Raw genomic sequence first — 26,593 nt, 5'->3', positions numbered from 1 at the left:
AGCCCGCGATCGGGGCCCACCGATCTGCGGGCGGGCCTGTGCCGTGGGGGCACTCTTTCCCTCCGCGCCGACCTCTGTAAAGCTCCGCCATGGCCGGCGCGGAGAAGAAACCCCCTGCGCATGCGTAGGAATCACGCCAGCGTTTCTGCGCATGCGCCAACTCGCACCGGCTAGCGGAGGCCCTTCAGCACCGGTTGGCGCGGCGCCAACCACTCCAGCGCCGGCCTAGCCCCCGAAGGTGCGGAGGATTCCACACCTTCCGGGTGGCCCGACGCCGGAGTGGTTCATGCCACTCCTTGCTGCCGGTACGGCCCGCCACGCCGGATACCGGAGAATCCCGGCCTAGGTGTTTTTAGGTTCAAGTTTGTGGGTGTCCAGATCACCAACAACCTGTCCTGGTCCCCCCATGCCGACACTATAGTTTAAAAAATGTTTTAAAAAAATAATAATAAATTTAGAGTACCCAATTATTTTTTCCAATTAAGGGGCAATTTAGCGTGGCCAATTCACCTAATCTGCACATCTTTGGGTTATGGGGGCGAAACCCACGCAGACACGGGGAGAATGTGCAAACTCCACACGGACAGTGACCCAGGGCCGGGATTCGAACCCGGGTCCTCAGCGCCGTAGGCAGCAGTGCTAACCACTGTGCCACCGTGCTGCCCTAGCCGACACTATAGTTAAGAAAGCCCACCAACGACTCTACTTTCTCAGAAGATTAAGGAAATTTGGCATGTCACCTACGACTCTCACCAACTTCTACAAATGCACCATAGAAAGCATTCTTTCTGGTTGTATCACAGCTTGGTATGGAGCCTGCACTGCCCAAGACTGCAGGAAATTACAAACGGTCGTGAATGTATTCCAGTCCATCATGCAATCCAGCCTCCCATCCATCAACTCTGTCTACAATTCCCGCTGCCTCGGAAAGTCAGCCAGCATAATTAAGGACCCAACGCACCCCCGGACATACTCTTTTCCACCTTCTTCCGTCAGGAAAAAGATACCAAAATTTGAGGTCACGTACCAACCGACTCAAGAACAGCTTCTTCCCTACTGCCATCAGACTTTTGAATAGACCTGCTTCGTATTAAGTTGATCTTTTTTCTACACCTTGCTATAACTAACATTATATTCTGCAGTCTCTCCTTCCTTCTCTATGTACGGTATGCATTGTTTGTACAGCATGCAAGAAACAATACTTTTCACTGTATACCAATACATGTGACAATAGTAAATCAAATCAAAGATGGGAGGGAGTGGGTTGGGGCGAGGAGCACTGTATGTGTTAATGGTGACTGTGGGTGATTCCTGATTCCGTTTTGTTATTTGTTTGTTTATGTTAACATGCAAGCTGCTGTCTGGAGGTTTGGTGGGAGGATGGGATTATTGTTATTGATATGGGGATTGACACTGTATTCGTTACTGATTATTGTTGGTGGGTATAAATTTGGGAGAAAATGTGAAAAAGGAGAATAACATTTTTTTTTAAAAAGTCAGTAAATCAAAAACCTTCAATTTTAGCCAATCTTCTCTCCAAATGTTCTGCTTCATTTGATTTCACACCACCATATATTATATTTTTAAGCAATTATTTTCAGCTCGTGAGGAAGAAATTCCAGCGTTACCTTGTTGAAAGCTTTCACTGCAACTTTCCTGAAGAGATAAGGAAAGTCTAGACCAGGGGTGGGCAAACTACGGCCCGCGGGCCGCATGCGGCCCGCCAAAGGTATTTCTGCGGCCCACCAAGTCATTAAAAAAAAAACATTTTTAAAATTTTTTTTTAAGGTTAATGGGGGGGGGCTGTTGGGTTACTTACTGGTATAGGGTGGATACGTTGACTTGAGTAGGGTGATCATTGCTCGGCACAACGTCGAGGGCCGAAGGGCCTGTTCTGTGCTGTACTGTTCTATGTTCTATATCAGGCGCCCAGAATCATAACCGGGTGAAGTAATTATTTTACTTAATATACTATGCGGCCCTTTGTGAATTGTGAATTTCTGAATGTGGCCCTTGCACGGAAAAGTTTGCCCACCTCTGGTCTAGACTAAGGAAAAACCCTTTTGGCCTCCTGAAACCTATCCCATTAGCTGAAATGAGATGAAAAGGAAAAGGCCACTATATTGCAATTCAAACATGACCAGTTGCAAGGAGTGGTTCAGCAGGTCAGTGTTTCTCAAGTAATGAAGTTTCTCAAGTATGGAACTTGTTTTCTTTGATTTAATTTTCTTTTCACTGCATTTCAACAGGTTTTACCTGAAGAACAGCAATTTCAATTGAGGAGCCATCACTCTTCATAGACACTCAAAGATACATTCCTATTTACATCAGGCACAGTAGCAATCACTTGGAAAATAACACGCACAAGCACCTAATAAAAGACATGAATCATTCTGTAATTTCTAAGTTGTATTAGGTTACTGTACCGTATCCTCATCAGGCAAATGTCCTGGCTTACGCTTGGCAAGCTGACTCGGGGCTAAGCTTCTTCTCTATGGGAGGAAAGTAACACATTTACAAAAAGTATTTTTACACCACCTTTTATAACCTCAGGATATCCCAAAGCGCAAAGCAGCAAATTAGGTACTTTTGAAGTGCAGAAAACAAATTGGCAATAACTTACAGCAAGCTCCCACAAACAGCCATGAGATAAGTTTGTTCATTTTAGTGATATTGGTGGAAAGATATACACCGATTAGTAGAAAGCTTCTTTGTACAGCTTGAGCACCCCTTATTCAAAATTCCAAAATGCGAAAAGTTATGAAATCCGCATGGATGGGCTACTGCATTATATAATTTTATAGGTATTCCAAAATACAAAAAAAATCCAGAATCCGAGACACTTTCGGCCCCATACATTTCGAATAAGGGATGCTCAACCTGTAATAAACTTCAACTTACTATAACATGCACACAGAGTTTGAAAATGCAATTTAGTTTTTACCTCTGCTTGGAACGTCTTGACAACTGTTAAATAACCAACATTCTGGTTTATATATAAATGGAAAGCAATCGAAGGAGTGTGCTCTGAACATACTTTAAATATAAAGCAGATTCTCAATTAAGTAAAGATTTTGGATCAACTACTTGGCAAGTAATCATAAAGAAAATCGGTGTTAAGTCCTAAACATGCATCCAACCTGCAATGCACTCTTTCTAGTTTAACAATATCCTTCCTATAATAAGGTGACCAGAACTGAACACAGTATTCAATGTGTGGTCTTACAAAAGTCTTGTACAACTTCAACAAGATGTCCCAACTCCTGTATTCAATATTCTGGCCAATAAAATCTAGCATGCTGAATGCCTTCTTCACCACCCTGTCCACCTGAAACTCCACCTTCAAGGTGCTGTGATCCTGATTTCCTAGATCGCTTTGTTCTGTAACTGTCCCCAACTCCCTACCATTAACTGAATAGGTCCTGCCCTGATATGATCTACCAAAATGCATCACCTCACATTTATCCAAATTACTCCATCTGCCATTCATCGGCGCACTGGCCCAATTGGTCAAGATCCTGTTGCAATCTTATATAAACTTCTTCACTATCCACTATGCCTCCAATCTTGGTGTCATCTGGAAACTTACTAACCATGCCTCCTACATTCTCACCCAAATCATTTATATATATCACAAGTAACAGTGGACCCAGCACCGATTCCTGAGGCACACCGCTGGTCACAGGCCTCCAGTTTGAAAAACAACCACCCTTCGGATTCGGTCGCCAAGCCAATTTTATATCAAATTGGCTACCTCGCTCTGGATTCCGTGAGATTTAACCTTCTGCAACAACATACCATGCGGTACCTTGTCAAAGGCCTTGCTAAAGTCCATGTAGACAACGTCAACCCCACTGCCCTCATCTATCTTCTTCGTTACCTGTTCAAAAAACATAATCAAATTTGTGAGACATGACTTTCCCCTTACAAAGCCATGCTGACTTTCCCTAATTAGCCCTTGCCTGTCTAAATGCCTATAGGTCCTGTCCCTCAGAATACCTTCTAACAACTGACCCACTACAGAGGTAAGACTCACCGGTTGGTAGTTCCCAGGCTTACCCCTACAGCCCTTCTTAAACAAGGACACAACATTTGCTACCCTCCAATCTTCAGGCATCTCTCCTGTGGCTGTCGATGATTTAAATATCTCAGCTAGGGGGCCGGCAATTTCCTCCCTAGCCTCCCACATCGTCCTGGGATACATTTCCTGCGCCTCCCTAGTCACTCTTTTGCCCTTTATGTATCTGTAAAAGCTCTTTGGATTTTTCTTTGCCTTATCTGCCAAGAGAATCTCATGTCCCCTTTCTGCCCTCCTGATTTATCTCTCAACTCTACTCCGATAAGCCCTACACTCTTCACGTGATCCAAGCTGTCTATACATGTCATGCCTCTTTTTTCCTTTTGACCATGGCCTCAATATCCTGAGTCATCCAGGGTTCCCTACCAGCCTTACACTTCACTCTAAGAGGAATGTGCTCACCCTGAACCCCAGTTAACATACTTTTGAAAGACTCGCACTTAGCAGCTGTCCCCTTGCCTGTAAACAGGCTCCCCCAATTAACTTTTGAACGTTCCCGCCTAACACCATCGAAATTGGCCTTGCCCCAATTTAGAACCTTTTGGGGAAGAATTCAGTTTTCTGTACGGTTGGTATGTCAGTTGATTTGCCAGCTTGGCAATCTTGTTTAAAGAAAGATTTGCCGTTGCATATTTATCAAAAATGTTCCAAAGCGTTTCATATAAAATGAATTGTAGTGACTATTATGTCAGGTAGTGTAACAGGCAACTACATACAGCAGGCTTTCACCAACTGCAATTGTTCATCAGGTTGGTTAAGGGGGTAATGTTGACTGCAACACTGGACAAACACCTTGTCCTTCTTCAAATATTATCACAAGGTCGTTCACACCCAATTCATCCATACAAGTCCAATGGGGCCAGAGTTTAACATCTCTTTTGAAGAATGGGATGTCTGACAATGCTCCGCTTCTTTAGCATAGCATTGCAAGCTCAGCCTACAGGATGTGCTACAGTTTTGGACTGTCACTTTAAGCCACAAGCCTCTGACTCAGGGATGAATGGAGTAGCAAATAAACGTGCCGCTGACACTTTGCGCAGTAGTTCTCTTTTAAAAATTAATTTAGTGTCCCAATTCATTTTTTCCAATTAGGGGGCAATTTACCATGGTCAATCCACTTACCCAGCACATCTTTGGGTTGTGGGGGCGAAACCCCCAAATTCCACACGGACAGTGACCCAGAGCTGGGATCGAACCTGGGACGTCGGTGCAGTGAGGCTAACCACTTCACCACTGTGCTGCCCTTTCCATAGTAATTCTGATGGGAATATCCCAATTAAAAACAGGACAGTTGAAAGAGAAATCCCAAATGCTCTGCCAACTTAGTCAGCCTCTTGCTTTACTTACCATTTTCTGAAACGGTGGTTCCAATGCAAGTCAGAATATCCACTTAGTCCATCAGTTTTAAAGTTGCATCGTTCTCATCAAAATTCCATTTTGAAATTTACTTGGAAGACCTGAAGGCGGACCGGCTTTGTCTCATCCAACTTCTAGTCCACAATCACTGAACAGTGGGACTTCTTCAGCTTCTGTTCTCTATTCTATTGCTGAGCAGTTGATTGACTCCTTTAGCGACTCCAATTATCAAGTCTTAACTTCATTTGGCAACTCTTTTCTAGCTTCCACAACTGAAGTCATTCTTAAAACCTCAACATTTTCTGATAAATTCGGGTACTTTATAAATCAATTCTAAACAATTCCTGTGTTCTTAAAACCCTTTTCAATCTTATGTTTCAACTTGATGCTGAACTGGTTTATTTTCTCCCCTCCTCTCATCATTAATTGCTCATTTTTCTTAATATTATGAAATCCTCTGAAGAGTGCCAGTGCCTTTTACAATCTTAATGTCTACTCATTTACATCAATTACTCTAATAAACACTATTAATCACAATCTCAGTACATCTGTCAACAAATGTAAGCATGATTAGTTCACAATTCATCAGTTAATCAGGTGTTTGTGCAATTCTTGATTTGCTTCATTTTTAAACATACTTAAGCTAAAGAAAGCAGCATTATATTCACCGTCTAACAAACACAAACTATTCAGAAAGCACACCGCTGTCTTAATATCTGGATTGTACTTTGTACCCCTCTCATATGATTTGTCTCTTTTACAGACCTTAGATTGTAGTTGTCACTCCACATAAATTAATTGGCAAAATCTCAGTCTCCCAGTGCCAGCCCCTGGCTCAGTGCCTCTGTGCTGGTCCCTCTCCCTGTATCAATCCCTCTTTCTCTCTCCCTCTATCAGTTCCTCTTTCACTCTCCCTGTATCAATCCCTCTCCTCCCTCTCTCTTTCTCACTCCTCCCTCTCCCTCTCTTTCTCTCACTCACACTCTCTCTCCTTCCCCTCCGTCTCTCCTCCCGCTCCCTCTCTCACACTCTCCTTCCTCTCTCACTCACTCACTCACTCACTCTCCCTCCTCTCAATCTCCCTATGCCGGTACCTCCCCGATCCCAGCTCTTCCTCTAATTCAGGTTCCGGGATCGCCCAATGTCTCCAACTCCAATACTTTCACCGCCTTTCCCCATTAGCTGGCAGACACTCGCGGCATCTCTCTCTGTTTAAATATTTATCTCTGCGATTCTACCTCCTTCTATTCCTCTCGAAATTACCGCCAGGCGGTGGTGCGCAAGTGCAGTGCGGGTTACGGGTGCCGCTGAGGCTCAGGAAGGTGAGCGGGACCGCGCTTCACAAAGAGATTGCCCTTTGCTCAGTTCACTGCCAACTGAAAAATACCTTCAAAACCTTTACACCGACATTCAGTCTGTTGATCATTAAACCCTCGAACCATTCTCAGAGTGTTCTCTGGGAATCAAAGAAGATTAATTAACTCAGCTCATACAATTATTTTAAAGAGCTTTGACAAAGCCTCATCCAGACTCGAAACGATAGCTCCCTTCCTTCTCTCTCCACAGATGCTGTCAGACCTGCTGAGATTGTCCAGCATTTTCTGTTTTTGTTTCAGGTTCCAGCATCCGCAGCAATTTGCTTTTATTTTAAAGAGGCATTACCTTCATGAAGTGGAGTCGGCCATTTGGAAAAATAGAATTTTGTACAAATTTTTTTTTCTAGTTAATGACGTGTTGGGTAAGCTGGGTCTACGAGGACTGTGTTTACTGCAGTGGTGAGAGAGACAGGCTTCCAACACTTGAAGAAATTCAACTTGATTTTATTGAACACTTAACTATAATACATGCTACTGTGGGTTGACACTATGCTGACTTGACTGGAGACCTGAGGCTAACCTGACCAGACTATCTTACTACCACATGGTGTTTGTTCTAGTTGCTGCTCACGAGCTCTGACTGTCTCAGAGGCTGGATCCTGACAGAGCAGGAAAACTAGTGCCCTCTGGCTTTATAGTGGTTGTGTCCTGTCTGGTGATTGGCTGCTGTGTTCTGTGTGTTCACTGGTCATCCTGTGTGTCAATCACTGTCTGTCTGCACACCATCATATACCTGGATGTATATTATGACATCTCCCCTTTTTTTAAAAAATGTGTTCAGGTCAATAAATCGTGTGTGTGTGTATAGGAGCCTGATTATATACAGAATATGCTAACGTATTTACATGGGAAGGTGTCCAGTGCATATAGAAGGCAGATAACACATGAGAAAAAAACTGATATGTACAGATGTGTAAACGATGAAATAACAAGGTAATGCAACATTCAGTCTATAAATTCAGTCTTGTGGCGGGCGACAAATTCTGGTTGACCGAACGAGCATTTGGCTCTGTTGAGTCGGAGGCCATGCTCGTGGATCCTGTGGAACACCCGCTTGAGGCGATCGATGTGCTCCTCAGGAGTTGTGGACCAGATAATGATATCATCGACGTACACTTGCACCCCCTCGATGCCCTGCATCAGTTGTTCCATTATACGGTGAAACACCTCTGTGGCGGAGATGATGCCAAAGGGCATGTCCAGTTGTATTTGCCAAAACCCCTTGGAGGCATCCAGCTTCGTGAAGAACTTGGCATGAGCCATCTCGCTGGTTAGCTCTTCTCGTTTAGGTATTGGGTAGTGTTCCCTCATGATGTTATGGTTCAAATCTTTGGGGTCGATACAGATTCGAAGTTCCCCTGACGGCTTTTTGACACAAACCATGGAGCTAACCCAGTCCGTGGGTTCCGCGACCTTTGAAATGACGCCCTGGTCCTGGAGGTCTTGCAGCTGCTGCTTGAGGCGGTCCTTAAGGGTGGCCGGCACCCGACGCGGTGCGTGGACCACAGGGGTGGCATTTGGCTTCAACAGGATTTTGTATCGGTAAGGGAGTGTGCCCATACCTTCGAAGACGCTGTGGTATTGTGCTATTATATCATCGAGTTTGGCTTGGAAGTTAACATCTGGCAAGGCCATTGCCTCTGCGGACGACATGGTGTGAACCCGTTGCACAAGGTTCAGGAGTTTGCAGGCCCAAGCACCGAGCAGGGAAGCTCTGTTGGTTCCTACAATTTCGAAACGTAGCATTGCTTTTGAAGAATGATGGGACACCGCAAGCTGGCATGAGCCACTGGCAACAATGGCATTGCTATTGTAGTCGAGGAGCTGGCAGGCCGGTGGAAGAATGCTTGGCTTGACGCAGATGGTGTCAAGGTCAGACTTTGAAATGAGATTTGCTGAAGCGCCGGTGTCCAGCTTGAAGCGTACGCGAGCCTTGTTGACCGTAAGGGTGGCACACCACTCGTCGTCCGGATCAATGCTCATTATTGGGAGTTGTTTCACCATCGTTGATAAAGGCAGCGTATGCTTGGTGATGATGCCCACCCGGAATGGGGATGTGAGGCCCTCAGTGTCGGGATCTGGAAGAATGTCAGGGTCGAAGTCTGTGACGGGTTGCTGTACTGACCGGATGCTCCTGCGCTGTGGCTAGGATTGCTGTGTGTTGGGCAGTGGAGCAGATCTGCAAAGGGCTGCGTAGTGGCCAAGCTTGCCACACTGGAGACAGCGTCGAGATTTTGCGGGACATTGCCGCTTTAAATGGGCGGAGCCACAGTTGGAGCACGTCATGGTGCCGCCGTCAGGACGTTCCGTGCGCCACCGCGCATGCGCAGTGCGGTCGAACGACGTGCGCACCTGCTCGGTTCGGTCGTCGGCCTCGCCGTACCCTTGATCGTGGCGCACATGCGCAGGAACCCGGGAAAAGTGCGCAAAATGGCCGCCCTCATCCAGACTCAGGCCCTGCATTTGTTTGATGGCCTGCACCCGTTCCGCATCGTGGGGGTTTTGCCGTGCCGTTTCTGCCGCCTTGCTATGGGAGTACCGGTTGTTAGCGTGCTCGTGGAGGACGCAGGTCTCGATGGCGATGGTAAGTGTGAGCTGCTTAACTTTAAGGAGCTGCTGGCGAAGGGGATCGGTGTGGACCGCGAAAACGATCTGATCCCGCATCATGGAATCGGAAGTGGAGCCATAGTTGCATGACTGCGTGAGAATGCGGAGATGGGTTAAAAAGGACTGAAAAGGTTCATCCTTACCCTGAAGCCTCTGCTGGAACACATAGCGTTCAAAGCTCTCATTGACTTCGATGTCACAGTGGCTGTCGAACTTCAACATGACTGTTTTAAACTTTGTCTTGTCCTCGCCTTCAGCAAAGGTGAGGGAGTTAAAGATGTGGATAGCGTGGTCCCGGGCTGTAGAAAAGAAGAGTGCGATCTTCCTGGCATCCGAAGCGGCCTCGAGGTCGGTGGTTTCAAGATACAGCTGGAACTTCTGCTTGAAAATCTTCCAGTTAGCACCGAGATTGCCGGCGATGCGGAGCTGAGGTGGAGGGCGGACGCTGTCCATGTTACCGGATGGCTGATCGCTGGTCAAAGGCAGATTATCTCAAGGTAGGTCCGTCAAACACGAGCATAACTCACTGGTACCATGATGTGTTGGGTAAGCTGGGTCTACGAGGACTGCGTTTACTGCTGTGGTGAGAGAGACAGGCTTCCAACACTTGAGGAAATGCAACTCGAATTTATTGAACACTTAACTATAATACATGCTTTAACTGTGGGTTGACACTATGCTGACTTGACTGGGATCTGAGGCTAACCTGACCAGACTATCTGACTACCACATGATGTGTGTTCTAGTTGCTGCTCACGAGCTCTGACTGTCTCAGAGGCTGGATCCCAAGAGAGCGGGAAAACTAGTACCCTCTGGCTTTATAGTGATCGTGTCCTGTCTGGTGATTGGCTGCTGTGTTCTGTGTGTTCACTGGTCATCCTGTGTGTCAATCACTGCCTGGCTGCACATCATCATATACCTGGATGTATATTATGACAGTTAAAATCTTTAGATGCTGGGAAAATGGAAGTTACTGGAAACATCCCCTGGATGATTAATGTCCTTGGAGGACAGATTGTGATTATTTACAACTATACCCTCTTCAAATTGAAAATTGAGGATGAACAATAATCAGAAAAAGGTCAAAAGAAATAGAGCATCAAAGCACTGCTAACCTAGCATTGTCCAGCACCAGCTTACCTCCTTCATCTCTTAGTGGCCCACTGCTACTTGGGTGAAAGGTAGAATTGGATATTGTCAACATATGTACATACAGATCTTCACTGTCGCTGGGTCAAAGTCCTGGAAGTCCCTTCCTAACAGCACTGTGGGTGTACAAGAAGGCAGCTCAACACCACCTTCTCAAATGCAATTAGGGATGGGCAATGGGTATTGACCTAGCCAGCGATGCCCCGTCACATGAGAAAATAAATAAAAGCTGACCCCGTGCCTTTACTTGATGTTACCTAGAGATGGAGTCCTGAGAGGAAAAGGAAGAGCACAGGCAGAAATATTGTGTTATTTGTCTGGAGACTGTGCTGGGGCGGAAGGTACTGGAGGAAAGGTGGTCAGTACAATGGAACAGGTAGAAATGAAAAAAAGCAAAGGCAGCAACATGAAGATGAACCAATATACGTGGGGGCGGATTGTGTCACACATTGACAAGAGGAGGTAATTAGTGGAAAATGTAGACATGAAACAATGTTCAGAAGAAACGTAGTGAAGAGTTTAAGAGTAATTACTGGAGATGGGAGATTATCAGAACTTTTAAAAATGTGTTCATCGGATGTGGGCATTGCTAGCTGGGCCAACATTTATTGCCATCTCTGTTGAGAAGGTGATGGTGTGCTGCCTTCTTGAACTGCTGCTGTCCATATTTTGTAGGAACAACCACAATAATGCTATGAAGGGAATTTCAGGATTTTGACCCAGTAACTGAAGGAACAGCAATATAGGGGTGCGTACAGTACTTTGCTTCCTGAAGTCAATGACCAGCTCTTTAGTTTTGCTGGCATTGAAGGACAGATTGTTGTCGCTGCACCACTCCACTAGGTTCTCTATCTCCCTCCTGTATTCTGATCCGTCGTTATTCGAGATCCGACCCACTATGGTCATGTCGTCAACAAACTTGTAGATGGAGTTGGAACCAAATTTGCCACGCAGTCTTGTGTGTACAGGGAGTATAGGAGGGGGCTAAGCACGCAGCCTTGCGGGGGCCCAATATTGGGGACTATTATGGAGGAGGTTTTGTTTATTCTTACTGATTGTGGTCTGAGGGTCAGAAAATCGAGGATCCAGTTGCAGAGTGAGGATCCAAATCCTAGGTTTTGGAGCTTTGATATGAGCTTGGCTTGGATTATGGTGTTGAAGGCGGAGCTGTAGTTAATAGTCTGATGTAGGAGTCCTTGTTGTCGAGATGCTTTAGGGATGAGTATAGGGCCAGGGAGATGGCTTCTGCTGTGGGCTGGTGGCGATGGTATGCAAATTGCAGTGGATCTAGGCGTTCTGGGAGTATGGAGTTGATGTGCTTCATGACCAACTTCTCAAAGCACTCAATTACGATTGATGTCAGGGCCAACGGACGGTAGTCATTGAGGCACGTTGCCTGGTTCTTCTTTGGCATCGATATGAAGGTGGTTGATTAAAGATTATGTAGAATTCAATCAAAATGGGGAGGTGTTGGCAGCCACTTTTGGGAAGCGCTAAAAGCAGTGGTTCGAGGGGAGATTATCTTGTTCAAGGCACAAGCGGATAGAAAAAGGAGGGAGGAATATGAACCGAGATCATATTGAATGAGATGGTAGAGGTAGATAGGGGTACTCGAAGGTGCCCACCATGGAGGGATTGGTGAGGAAGACAAATTTACAGGGGCAATTTGATAGGCTTACAACGGGGAAGGCGGTAGGACAGCTGCGTAGGACAGGAGAGGTGCAGTATGAATACGGAGAGAAGGCGAGTCGAATGTTAGCGCATCAGCTCCGGAGGCAGGCTGCGTCCAGGGAAATATTGAAGATACAGACTGGTGCAGGGGATGTGGTGTCGGAGCCGGGGAAAGTAAACAAGGCGTTTAGGAATTATTATAATGAGCTGTACAAGGCGGACCATGTGGGGGGTGAAGAGGGGGACACGGGACTTTTCTTAGACACACTGGAGTTTCCGCAGTTGGAGAAACAGAAGAGGTAGGCACTAGAGGAGCCCCTGGGGCAGAGGGAGATATTGGACAGTATAAGGGGTATGAAGTCGGGGAGGCCCAGGGGCCCAATGGTTACCCGGCAGAATTTTATAAGGAGTTCGCAACAGACCTGGCAGCACATCTCTTGGGAGCGTTTAATGAGGCATTGGAGAAGGAGGAGCTGCTGGAGATGATGACACAGGCAACGATCACATTAATACCCAAAAAGAGGAATGACCCATTGGAATGTGCGTCTTATCCTCCCCGAACAGGCGCCGGAATGTGGCGACTAGGGACTTTTTACAGTAACTTCATTTGAAGCCTACTTGTGACAATAAGCAATTTTCATTTTCATACATTTCATTTCATTTCATATAGGCCCATATCTCTGTTAAATACAGATGTGAAAGTGCTGGCTATGTTGATGGCGGGAGGATGGAGTGTTGTGTCCCAGGGGTGGTTGTGAAGGACCAAACAAGCTTCGTAAAGGGCAAGCAGCTTTCTAGTAACATAAAGAGGCTGTTAAATGTGATTATGACTCCATCAGGAGCTCAGGTACTGGAGGTAGTGGTGTCCATGGACGCAGAGAAGTCATTCGACCGAGTGGAGTGGCGATACCTGTTTGGGGTCCTGGGAAGGTTTGGGTTTGGGCCAAAGTTTGCGGCATGGGTGTGTCAGTTATATATGGAACCGAGGGCAAGTGTGCGGACCAATAACATGGGTGCACGGAACTTTGAACTGCACAGGGGAACAAGGCAGAGGTGTCCGCTATTGCCTCTGCTGTTTGTGCTGGCTATAGAGCCTCTAGCAATGGCTCTTAGCGGGTCAGCAGAGTGGCAAGGGATTGGAGGGGACAAAGGGAGTATTGGGTGCCGCTCTATGCCGACCACCAAAACTTATATTTTGGACTCGCTGAAGGACATGGAGAAGGTCATGGGCCTGTTGGGGAAATTTGGGGCGTTCTCGGGATAAGTTAAATGTAGGGAAAAGCGAAGTGTTCATAGTGAATGAGTTGTGTCGGCGATCCAATTTAGGGGGGATGCCATTTAAGGTGGCTAGAGGCAGGTTTAGATACATGTGGATTCACGTAGCGAAGGAGTGGGCGATGCTTCAGAAATGGAATTTAACAAAACTAGTGGAGGAGGCTAGGGAGAATCTCAAGAGGTGGGACACGCTGCACTTGACTTTGGCAGAGAGGGTCCAAGTGGTGAAGATGAACATTCTGCGAGGTTCCTGTTCATATTCCAGACACTCCCGATCTTTATACCCGAGGCCTTTTTTTCGGAAACTGGACACATTTATTTTGGACTTTGCATGGGCAGGGAAGGTGCCAAGGGTTAAGAGGACCCGGTTACAGAGGCAGAGGCAGCAGGGAGGGTTGGCATTGCCAAACCTGATACATAGAATTTACAGTGCAGAAGGCCATTCGGCCCATTGAGTTTGCACCGGCCCTTGGAAAGCGCACCCTACTTAAGCCCACACCTCCACCCTATCCCCGTAACCCAGTAATCCCCAACATTACTATTGGGCGGTGAACATGAAGAAGGTGAGGGAATGGTGGGAAGGAGAAGGGGTAGAATGGGTTCAGATGGAGGAAGAATACTGTAGGGGTTCCAGCTTAAGGGCCTTGGTGGACGGCAGCCCTGCCAATAGAGCCGAGCAGATATTCAGGGAGCCCGGTGGTGTAGTCCATGATGAAGATCTGGAACCAGCTGAGGAGGCACTTAAGGATAGACGGGATGTCAGTGTTAACGCCGTCGTGTGAAAACCACGGTTTTGAGCCGGGGGGTTAGTGGCCGTGTGGGAAGTGGAAAGAAGTGGGGCTGGTTAAGGTCTGGAAGAAGGGTTTGCCAGTATAGATGAATTGAAGCAGAGGATAGAGTTCCCGAGAGGAAGTGAGTTTAGGTACCTGCAGGTAAGGGATTTTGCGCGGAAGGTTTGGAAAGAGTTCCCTAGGTTGCCGAGGTACACCCTGCTGGAGTGACTGCTGCTTCCGGATGTGGAAGGGGACAGGATTGGAGACATATACAGGTGGCTGGGAGAACAGGAAGGTGAGTGGATGGTGACGATTAAGGAGAAGTGGGAAGGGGAGCTGCAAGGAGAGATAAACTGGGGAGTATGGGAGTGAGGCGCTATGAAGGGTAAATGCGACCTCCTTCCGCGCACCGATGAGCCTGATACAGTTCAAGGTCGAACACAGGACACATATGATGCAGGCAAGAATGGTTCTTTTAGTGGGTGGCAGACGAGTGTGCGAAGTGTGGGCGGGGACAAGCGAATCACACATATATGTTCTGGAGCTGCAAAATGTTGGAGAGATTCTGGGCGGGAATGTTTGCGGCGCTAGCAAGGATAGTGGGGGAGGAGGTTGAGTTAGACCACTTGGTGGGGATATTTGGAATATCGGAGAAGCCGGAGCTGATGGAGGCCGATCACGTCTCCTGCCTGGCGACAAATCTTATTGGAGTGGTGATTAGCAATGCCATCAGAGGTGGCGCCCTGGCTGGGTGCTTTTTTGACTTTCTTTGGCTGGAAAAGATTAAATTCGAGTCAAGGGGTTCAACGGAGGGTTTTGAGGCAAGGTGGGGGATGTGCGTGACCGTGTTGGAGTTGTTTGTCACGGGGGGCTGGGGGGGGGGGGGGGGGGGGGGGGGGAGATGAAAAATTTGTACAAACTGTATAGTTGTGTGTTGGGAAGTTTGTTTCCAGAATTGTTTGTGTGTTGTAACTTTTTGTATACGCTTGGAATAAAATACGTTGAAAAAAAGTTAAAGAAATCCTCACCCTCTAGATGGCAGCACAGAACCTCACAAAATTTATCCCAAGGTTTAAGTAGGTATTTTAAATTTGTAATGGTTCCAATAGCTGTGTTAGTTGAGTTTTAGCAGTTGCCTGCTAAAAGGGGAGTGAACGTTTACTGCACCGTGACAAGTTATTTGACCCAAGTGCTCCATTGTTGTGCTGATGCTCCAGTTTTATATTGAAAGCCACCCTGACTGTAACGTGTCATCTAAGCATGACCACGTGACGATTCTTAGTGAATACTTCTATCAAAAGTAAACTTACTCATACAAAGCCAGTTATGAATGATGGAATGGGCACCCCGGTTTCTAACTCCATACTGTAAGAACCGGGTTGGCACAAGGCTGACATCCTGTGCACCCAGTGAAAAGAATATACGGGCCACTCAAATAGTAGAAGCTGGCCCTAATTGTCCCTCATTCCAGGCCTAAACCTGCAAAGATCTTGTGAAAAATGTAAACGATTCTGCCATGTTCCTGGGGGGCAGAAAAGAAGTATGTCTGGCACAAACCCAGAGCCATAATAGTGGGGTGGAGGGTTCAGTTTTAAGTTAAAGGAGAAGGTTAATGATGAGGACTTTAAACTAATTAAAGGGGTGAAGGGCTCAGGAGAGATTAGTAAAGTTTCCAAAACATATAATAGAACAGAGAGTATAGAGGGTGGCAGGAATCTAACTTCAGGCAGAGCAAAAACAGGGACAAATATGAGAGGGGGGGGGGGGTGCAATTAACACAGGACTGAGGGTGTTGTACCTAAATGCACGCAGTACATAAAACAAGGTCAATGAGCTTGTTGCGTGCATTGAATTTGGCTGGTATGATGTTGTGGGAATCACAGAGACATGGCTGCAAGGGGATCAGAGCTGGGACCTAAATATCCAAGGATACGTGTCCTATCGAAAGGAGAGGCAGATGGGCAGAGGGGATGGGCTTACATTGTAGTAAGGAATCAAGTTTAATCGACAGCCAGAAGCGATATAGGATCGGAAGACATAGAATCTGTGGGGGTAGATTAGAGGAATCGCAAAGGAAAAAGACCCTGATGGGAGTTACGTAGTAGTAGTCAGGATGTGTGGCAGAAAATAAATTAGGAGCTAGAAAAGGCATATAAGGAAGGCAATATTACAATAATTATGGGGACTTCAATAAGTAGGTGGACTGGGAAAATAAAGTTGGTAGCGGATTCCAAGAAAAGAAATATGTAGAATGTCTACAAGATGGTTTTTTTGGAGCACCTTGTGGTAGAACCGACGAGGGAACAGACAATTCTGGATGTGTAATGATGCAGACGTGATTAGGGAACTCAAGGTGAAGGAATCTGTGGCCATCTAAGATGGCCACCTGCAAAGGCCCATGGGAATTATGGCCAACCCAGGACTCAGACAGATACAGAGCCTATGTGTATTTGAAACACAGGTAATCAGACCCGATTGATACCCTCCGCTCATTTGCATTTCAATGGCCCATTTTCCCAGGACAACAGAACTCCAGTCAAGAAACCGGTACAGCCACTGACTGATCGGCGCCACTCACCTTTCTCAGAAAGCCCAACTGCCAAGGTTAATGACCACTAAGAACCCGCCCAGCTACCAAGGTACCTGCACCTTTATTGGCCGAAATTGAAGACAGTGATCAGAGCCCTGTCAAACTATTGGGTCCAAGGTTAAGGACCGCCCCAAAGAGCGCAAAATCCCAGAGGGATAAAAGAGGACACAGCCATGTGTTCCGTCTCTTTTGGATCTGGCCTGTGCCAAACCAATCGTAGCAGGAACAGTCAGCCAAGTTCAAGACCAACGATTGCTACCTGACGGATGAGCCCAGCAGAGACAGAGCCGCTTTCTTCGAACCAGCCATGTGAGATCCAGATAAAGGCCTTATCCATTTACACAGTGCTGGTCGCCCTGAAGTTAAGTATAGGTTATTGTAGCTGATAGGTGTAGTTTAACTCGTAGTAGATATGGTGTTTGCATGTCGAGGTAACTCTTGTGTATGTAAATAAACCATCTGTTGAACTAACTAACTGGTTGTGTGGTCGATATAAGGGAAGGCTTGTGGTTCACCAACATTATCATTAATATCAGCAACAGTATTGTCAATTCTGACGGGACTCGATTAGAAGCGACATTGTCACTCCGAGAGAATCCACAAACTTTGAATCCAATTGCGAGAAAGAGAAAGAACCACAAGTGCAAGTCCCATATCGACCAAATAACCTCATATCAGAAGTGTGTACTAACCCGCATGCGTACCTAACAGGAAAAGAAATGTAAACTCGTTAGAATTGTATACAGCTATCAAGGGATTGTGAGCCAGAAGATAGCTTAAGCCATACCCGCTGTTCAAATCGCCGCCTTATTCCCCTGTCCCAAATTAAAAGTAGAGCAAGAGATAAGAGAAGTAGTGGCCACTAAAGCAATGGAAAGATTGATGAACCCACAGGAACCCGAGGTCGCAGCGACCAACAGAGCAGAGCAATGCCCCATATGGGAGGAAGAGTTAAGGAAATACTTAAAGGAGAAAGGCTGGCTCCTTTGGTTGAATTTTTGTGCTAATGATTAGTCAAGTCCAGGAAAGATAGGATAAACTTGGTGGGAAAACCTAAGCGAGGGCCACAAGAAAAATGTAGGGAAAGTCAGAAAGCCGATGGCAGTAGTGTCCTGTTTGGCACAGTTGCGAGGCACAGAGGAGGTCGTGAGGACACTCCATTGGCAGTTAATTGAGAAGGAAGAAAAGAACGATGGAAACAGTAACAGAAGCGAGAAGATAATTGAGCAACTCCGGGAACAGTTAGCAGCCAAGGATAAGGAAATGGCCGATGTAAAATGTGCACATCAATCTTGTCTAGTTCACCTTAGTAGCTTCCAGACCCAGTACGATAAAGCCTACCAAGATGCAGTGTGCAGTCCTGGTAAGAGAAGAAACAGAACAACAGGTCACCCAGCTAACTAAGCAAATGCGCGGATTTAAAAGCAGCTTTGAGAGCACTCCACAGCTCCACGAAGGAACAGAGGTAGAGTATCGTCGACCATGCTAAATGCCGACAGATAGAAAAGTTACAGTCGCTACTGTCAGTACAGAATGGCTTCAGGTACACTTTCGGGCAGGATTTAGATGAGGAAGATGCTCCCGATTGGCAAGAGTTAAACAAAAGCTCCCAAAGATACGTAGAGGACACGGGAAATCAAAATCGAGCCACCCATGCCCCAAAAAGAAAAGCACCCGCAGCACCGACTGCACAGGCAGCACACACCCCCACTCACAATTCGACCCCCATGAATCCGGTTACCACACAACACAAATCATCGGATTAGCCAGTCCGTAACATCAGCTTTGCCCGAACCCCAAAATGTAGCAGGAGGAGCCCTGCAGGAAATGAAAACAGCCATATTAGATACCGTCAGGTATAAAAAAGGAGATCCAGTCAAGAGTTTAAATCACTGCAGGCAAAAGAAGGGAGAGCATCCGACTGGTCGCCTATGAATTCATTTCACGGCAATCTATGGACAATTGGCGACACTGTTGGGATCGAAAATGGGCAACAAATCCTTCGAGAGCAGTGACCACAATATGATAGAATTTACCCTGCAGTTATAGGAGAAGCTGGAATCAGATGTAATGGTATTACAATTGAATAAAGGTAACTACAAAGACATGAGGGAGTAGCTAGCCAGAGTTGTTTGGAAGGGGAACATAGCAAGGAAGGCGGTGGAACAGCAATGGCAGGAGTTTTTGGGGGGTTTTCGGCAAACAATGGAAATTTATCCCAAGGAGGAGAAAACATGCTAAGGGGAGGACAACGCATGCATGGCTGACTAGGGAAATCAAGGACAGCATAAAAGCAAAAGAAAAGACATACAAGGTTATGCGGATTAGTGGGGAGCCAGAGGATTAGGAAGCCTTTAAAAGTGAACAGAGGACAACTAAAAAAAAACAATAAAGGGGAGAAGATTAAATATGCGTGTAAGCTAGCTGGTAATATAAAAGAAGATAAAAAGAGGATTTTTAACATATAAAAAGTAAGAGAGAGGCAAGAATAGATATTGGGCCACTGGAAACTGAGGCTGGAGACGCGTAATAGGAAACAAAGAAGTGGCAGAGGAACTGAAAAGGTAGAAGACACCAGGAGAATCGGGGGCAGAGGTGAGTGCCGTGGCCATCACTAAGGAGAAGTTTCTGAGGAAACTGAAAACGTTTGAAGGTGGATGAATCATAAGATCATAAGAACTAGTAGCAGGAGTAAGCCATCTGGCCCTTTGAGTCTGCTCCGCCATTCAATTAAATCACGGCTGAGATCATAAGGACCGGATGGACTACACCCCAGGGTTCTAAAGGAGATAGCGGAGGAGCTGAGTCCACAAAAGATCAGCCATGATCTCATTGAATGGCAGAGCAGGCTCGAAGGGCCAGATGGCCTACTCCTGCTCCTTGTTCTTATTGTGGAGGCTTTGGTGATGATCTTTCAGGAATCACTGTAGGCGGGGAGTGAAACAGAGAACTGGAAAATAACTAATGTAACACACCTGTTTAAGAAGGGAGAGCTGAGGACCCAGGCTCATTGCACATTCTCCCCATGTCTGCGTGGGTTTCACCCCCACAAACCAAAGATGTGCAGGTTAGGTCGATTGGACACACTAAATTGCCCCTTAATTGGAAAATAAAAAAAATTGGGTACTCTAAATTTATTACAAAAATTATTTTATTTTATTTATTAAAAAAAGGGAGAGAGGCGGCACGGTGATGCAGTGGTTAGCACTGTTGCCTATGGCGCCAAGTTTGATCCCGGCCCCACGTCACTGTCCGTGTGGAGTTTGCACATTCTCCCATGTCTGCCTGGGTTTCATCCCCACAACTCAAAGATGTGCAGGTCAGGTTGATTGGACATGCTAAATGGCTCCTTAACTGGAAAAAAACATTGGGTACTCTAAATTTATTAGAAAAATGAAAATGAAAATGAAAATCGCTTATTGTCACGAGTAGGCTTCAATTAAGTTACTGTGAAAAGCCCCTAGTCGCCACATTCCAGCGCCTGTCCAGGGAGGCTGGTACGGGAATCGAACCGTGCTGCTGGCCTGCCTTGGTCTGCTTTAAAAGCCAGCGGTTTAGCCCTGTGAGCTAAACCAGCCCCTGGTTTAGGGAGAGAGGCAGAAGATGGCAAATTGTAGGCTGGTTATCCTGACTTCAGTCATTGGTAAGATTTTAGAGTCCATTATTAAAGATGAGATTGCAGAGTACTTGGAAGTGCATGATAAAATAGGACTGAGTCAGCACGGCTTCAAGGGGAGGTCATGTCTGACAAATCTGTTAGAGTTCTTTGAGGAGGTAACAAGAAGTTAGACAAAGGAGAACCAGTGGACGTGATTTATTTAGATTTCCAGAAGGCCTTTGACAAGGTGCTGTATAGGAGGCATCTAAATAAGTTAAGAGCCCATGGTGTTAAGAGTAAGATACTGGCTTGGATAGAGGATTGGTTGACTGGCAGAAGGCAGAGTGTTGGGACAATGGGGTGTTTTTCAGGATGGCAGCCGGTGACTAGTGGTGTGCCTCAGGGGTCTGTGCTGGGACCACAACTTTTCACAATATACATTAATGATCTGGAAGTAGGAATTGAGAGCACTATTGCTAACTTTACAGATGATACAAAGTTATGCAGAGGGACAGGTAGTATTGAGGATGCAGGGGGCCTGCAGAAGGAATTGGATAGGCTCGGAGAGTGGGCAAAGAAGTGGCAGATGGAATACAATGTGGAAAAATGTGAGGTTATGCACTTTGGTAGGAAGAATTGAGGCATAGACTACTTTCTAAATGGAAAAAGGCTTAGGAAATCAGAAGCACAAAAGGACCATGGGAGTCCTAGTTCAAGATTCTCTTACGGTCAACGTGCAGGTTCAGTAAGCAGTTAGGAAGGCAAATGCAATGTTAGCATTCATGTCATGAGGGCTAGAATACAGGAGCAGGCATGCACTGTTGAGGCTGTATAAAGCTCTGGTCAGACCCCACTTAGGAATACTGTGAGCAGTTTTGGGGGGCCCGTATCTAAGGAAGAATGTGCTGACCTTGGAAAGGGTCCAGAGGAGGTTCACAAGAATGATCCCAGAAATGAAGAACTTGTCATTGAGGACTCTGGGTCTATACTTGGTCAAGTTTAGAAGGATGAAGGGGGTTCTCATTGAAATGTGAAGAATGCGTAGAGGCTTAGAGTGGACGTGGAGAGGATGAGCGGGATTCTCTCAGCCCCGCACTGGGCCGGAGAATCCCCGCGATCGGGCCACACCGCCGGCACGTGATTCTCCGCAATGCGGAGAATCATGCGCCGGCATGGCGCCGGTCGCGGGCTGCTCTATGCGGCCAGCCTGCCAGTTTTCCGGCCCAGGTGGGCGAGCGGTCGTAGGAAAAGAGCCGAGTACCGCCGGCACTGTTCTAACCTGCTCTGGGCCAGCAGGACACGTGGCGTGTAAGGGTCGGGTGGCGGCCTGTGGGTCCGACCCGGGGGGGGGGGGGGGGGGGCCTGCGATGTGGCCTGGCACGCGATCAGGACTCACCAATCAGTGGGCCGGCCTCTGTGGCCGGGGGCCTCCTTTCCTCTGTGCTGGCCCCTGTAGCCTTGCACCATGTTACATCTGGGCCAGCGTGTTGAAGGAGGCCACTGCGCGCGTTGGTGCCGGCGCAGAAACATATCAGCCATGATTGAATGACGGAGCAGACTCGATGGGCCGAATGGCTTAATTCTGCTCCTATATCTTACGGGTGACCCCACCAGTTCTGACTCTTGTGTCTCAATTGATTGACTGTGGTTTCAGCTTCTCAAGTTTTCTTCTGCACCATGACAAGTTATTTTCTTTTCTTGCCAGCAGATGGAGTACAAGAGCTGTATGATATCTCAAGATTCATAACGTAGTTCAGATGGGAAAGAAATTATACATCTTCAGCAGGGCCAGGGCACGAAATCATGGGTCCCAGTGCTTCTCCTCTTTCAGGATCCCTTATTCCTTTTGTTTTACAATGTGCAGATGATAACACTGATTTCAGTGACTGTCTCAGCCCTCCTTAACATGTTCTACACATTCACCATATAAATACGGTATAGTAAATTCATATTTTTTGAGGAAAAACTCAATACTTGCACAAGGTCTTTTCCATTCTGTGGAAGAATTAGAAGATGTTCTCCTGCGTCGGTGTATATTATTCAATATAGTTATTTCATAAAAGGGGCATAATTGGATTCTGTTTTATCAGTAATCTCACAAGGTAGAAAGATCAATGACTCCTGAATGATTGAACAACTGTCAGTGAGAAGCGTTGGAGTTCCCTGGTGTCTCCATGTGACACAACCTTTAAGAGGCCATAAGACAAAGATGGAATTATGTGTTTTCAGTGTCCGAAGACTCATTTGATTGCTGCTTCCTAACAAAATGTATATTCAATAGCTACTCTGCAACATAACTTTAACATGATAATTTATTTCTAACAAAAACTCATAAGAGCACCACGCTCGAGTGGAATAATAGGTAAGTATACAAAAGGACAAGATTGAAGTTGATGGAAAAGACTCTTGAGAATGACGTGCAGATAAAACACTTAACTGATTTTTCTACGAGCCCACTACGACTCCTGTCCTTGCAATTTCACCCCACAAAGACTGGTCACAGTAAACTTTTAGTAAGGGCAGTCTCCCAATACTGACTGGGCATGGGGTACCCATCAGGTGGCCATCCGTGAAACAGTAGTGGACTCCCAGTGGCAGACCAGGTAGACGTCAGGGTTGGAGCTTCCATTCAACATGGAAGGTGCTATTCCAAAATTGACTGCAACCATTACTCTGGGTGGCTTTCCCCTTGTATGTTCAACAACCCTAAATGTTTTGGTCCTATTTACCGTTATTGTGGCCAGTGACCAGGAATGGCGGTGCCTAGTGCCTCTCAATACAAGTCAGCAGCTCCCACCTCTGGCAGTGGGGCAATGGCTGCTGGAAGACTTACGATTGAAACCCCCAAGACCTGGGAGTCCGCACACCATCCTTAACTAAATAGGGCTCCTGGAGGCAGTCATTTCATTGGACACCTCCTTCAAAATCACCTTCTTGGTCCCTCCACCGACATTTGAGAGTTCCTAGCCGATCATATTTCTAACTTTAACAAGACCATTGTGGGGTAAGCAGGGAGGCAGAAGTTGGAAGTTTTATCACCACTTGAGGAGTTGTGTGTCACATTGGCTGGTCTTTATTGTAGAGGTCTCTTCAGGGATCCCGGCAACACCACTGGGTCCCATGGAGCAAAGTAATAATCGTTATTAGTGTCATAAGTCAGCTTACATTGACACTGCAATGAAGTTACTTTGAAAGTCCCTAGTCGCCACACTCCGGCCCTTGTTCAGGTACATGGGGGGAGAATTCAGAATGTCCAAATTACCTAACAGCACGTCTTTCAGAACTTGTTGGAGGAAACCGGAGCACCTGGAGGAAACAGGGAGAACGTGCAGACTCTGCACAGTGACACAAACTGGGAATTGAACCCGTGCCCCTGGTGCCAGGAGCCCAGAATGCAAGTTAAGCTCGGCGCTCACCAAGGCATAAGCAGGCCATCCTACCAAGCTTCCCTGCAACCCCGTCGTAGACCACCTCCTGCTGGGCTAAAAATTATGGGCTGGCAAAAATCAGCCTTAAATGGCCACCCGCAGATAGCAGGATGGAAACAGTTTTATTGACTACATTTTATTAAATCGAAGGTTCATTTATGTGATGGAGAGGTGAAATGTCATTGTTGATGATTTGAAAATTGACACTGACATTTCTATTCCCACAGCCTCGGTTTCTTCTCTAGTTCTCTCTTCGTCTAGTCTTCCCGCTAGTTTAAAATATAAAGCAAACAAGACCAGTGTTTGAAACGCATATTTAAAAACACCACAAGTTACAGTGAACAAGATTAAAATGGAGTCTTTCCGAGGACGACGTAGCAGAGGAGGATCTTCATCAACGAGCACTCTACAATCTTCCAGGAATCCGGTTTTCCTGATCTTCCATTTCAATGTGACTATCCAGCGTGGACTACGATAAAGGGGAACAGGAGCAAGCAATTAGCAAGGAAAGTTAAAAGAGAAAATATTTCAAGAGGCATTGAAGCAAACAATCTGGCATGCTCTGGTAAACCCGGTTACATCCCCGTCACTATCGATCCGTATAAATCCCAACTCTTAGCTGAAGGCAGAACCTGTCATCTGCCACAAGTTAAAATTTCCAGCCATTTATATGCTTTAAATTACCAGCACCATTTTCAACATTTAAACAGAGTCTCACTATCAATATCAAAATGTTTCAAATTCAGCGACAGTTCAAGTGACAGAATTTCTATGCTCTGTCCATGAGTTTAAAAAAAATTAAAATGCTGTGTTCATGAATCACGAGGATCGCTTGCTTGAAGTGCGTAAGAGTTAAAACCGGAGGGCGGCATGTGGCACAGTGGTTAGCACTAGGCTGTGGCACTGAGGACCAAGTTTCGAATCCCGGCCCTGGGTCACTGTCCGTGTGGAGTTTGCACATTCTCCCCATGTCTGCATGGGTTTCACCCCCACAACCCAAATATATGCTGGTTAGGTCGATTGGCCACGCTAAATTGCCACTTAATTGGAGAAAGAAAAATAATTGGCTGCTCTAAATTAAAAAAAAAGTTAAAACCTCACAGTTGATAAGTCATTGAGCTCATGGCTCTCTCTGCTAAATGGAAAAAATACATTCCGCATGGTGGTTTAGATGAAGGAATCGAAGAAGGAAGGGCATTTATGTCCCATCATCTAGGCGTCTTACATGCTTTACATTAAATTAATACCCTGGCAATGCAGTGACAATTCTGTAGCACAGAATTTGCAGAAAGTGACATTCCACAAACAGCAGTTAATATGAATGGGTCAAAAGGAACATCGGAACAGGAGGAGGTCATTTAGCCCTTCGACCTGTTTCACCATTCATCGTGATCGACAGTTGAGCTGCAACTCCTTATAGCCACCTTTGCCCTACAATCCCTTAATACCTCTGATCAATCAGTAAACCTTTGTTTTCAATGTAACAATTTACGTCACACCAATTGCCAACTTTTGTTTCAGAAGGTGTTGCTTAATTTCACCTCTTGGAAAGTTTGGTTCCATTTTCCCTTGAAGGAAGACTGCAATGCCCCCATCCCCCACAACCAGCAGAAATATTTTCTATCCTTCTCCTCTCTGTTCACTTTAATGTTGTGGAAAACGATCAATCAAAAATCACCCCTAACCTTCAAAATTCCATTAATCACGACTCTTTCTTGCAGACTGTTATAATATAAATGCTGATGAGCCTGCTCATTTAGACAGCCCACTGGAAACAGATAGGTAGAGGTCTTTGGCGAGCTCTTGGTGCAAGATAAATTGGCATCATCCGTACGTATTCTCCTTCACAAACACACAATCAACATCATAACTCAAAATAAATTACAGTAATTTACCACGACACTTGGATAAGAGAAACTGCCAATCAAACACAAAACAGAATCTTGGATATTCTTGAATAAATGACACTGGAATTTACAAAAAAAAAATGTAAAAGAAAAATGATGAAAGAAATCAATGCTGGGGTTGGGGACATTTCTCCGCCCAGTATCAGGAGCTGTCAGATCAACTGTAATGCAGTTTGGATACAGAATATGTAAAAGAGATTTTCAATGCTATAGGTTTTTAACCTTGGATCCATCAGAAGGGAGATCATCAAATATCTGTCCAACTGCAGCCCGGCCAAAAGCATAATGCCGTTGCAATTCAATCTCTCTGTACTTCGCTACTCCCTAACTTGTAATTATTTTTTACCTTAATGTAATAAAAACATTTTCTCCAATGTCCTCCCTCAGTTAGATAATAATTTTTTGTATAGGGAGTAAGTTATTACTTACAAGCCCTCTCCAGACACCATTGAAGTTTACTCTTCTATGCTATCTCGACCTTATAATGTCCAAAACAGAAAAAGTTAACCTCAATGCACCAGGGAAGCTTTTTCCATTTCCTGCGAAAACCAGCTTTATGGCAAGGGTAGTATTGCACATTTATGCTGAATAATGTGCAGTTTTCACCCTGTGAACTAGATCTCTCTAGAGTCAGTGCAAAGACTATTGCAGAGCTTTTTGCACTGTATTCAGTCAGGACAGAATAGCAGAGAAACTTTTTATCTAATTTCAGCATGGGGGCGCAAGGGTGAAAGATAATGCCAATCGCCGCAAGTTGCTTTTTTGTCGTGTGTAAAGAAGTGGAT

The 26,593-nt window shown here is 45.9% G+C and overlaps 2 protein-coding genes across 4 annotated transcripts in view; both read right to left on the bottom strand.

Moving 5' to 3' along the window:
• rad54l (RAD54 like) overlaps window positions 1-6,354 on the bottom strand; it is a 44,941-nt gene extending 38,587 nt beyond the window's left edge. Inside the window, exons 1-2 of the mRNA XM_038794014.1 lie at window positions 5,426-6,354; window positions 2,427-2,492 (exon numbers count right to left, since the gene is read on the bottom strand). Coding sequence (XP_038649942.1) covers window positions 2,427-2,492; window positions 5,426-5,428 — 69 coding nt within the window. The 5' untranslated portion in view covers window positions 5,429-6,354. The remainder of the gene's footprint in view (window positions 1-2,426; window positions 2,493-5,425) is intronic.
• A 17,373-nt stretch (window positions 6,355-23,727) lies between these two features.
• The window catches only part of pif1 (PIF1 5'-to-3' DNA helicase homolog (S. cerevisiae)), a 39,113-nt gene continuing 36,247 nt past the window's right edge, over window positions 23,728-26,593 (bottom strand). For 2 of the 3 annotated variants that reach the window (XM_038794012.1, XM_038794013.1), the window contains exon 13: window positions 24,202-24,370. In XM_038794012.1, coding sequence (XP_038649940.1) covers window positions 24,308-24,370 — 63 coding nt within the window. In that variant the 3' untranslated portion in view covers window positions 24,202-24,307. Of the gene's footprint in view, window positions 24,371-25,586; window positions 25,744-26,593 lie in introns of all 3 variants that reach the window. The other variant, XR_005460304.1, reaches the window with a different exon arrangement.

The sequence above is a fragment of the Scyliorhinus canicula genome, chromosome 4 (genome assembly GCF_902713615.1).
Source record: "Scyliorhinus canicula chromosome 4, sScyCan1.1, whole genome shotgun sequence".
Classification (NCBI taxonomy): Eukaryota; Metazoa; Chordata; class Chondrichthyes; order Carcharhiniformes; family Scyliorhinidae; genus Scyliorhinus; species Scyliorhinus canicula.
This window is presented reverse-complemented; position numbering and strand designations above follow the sequence as displayed.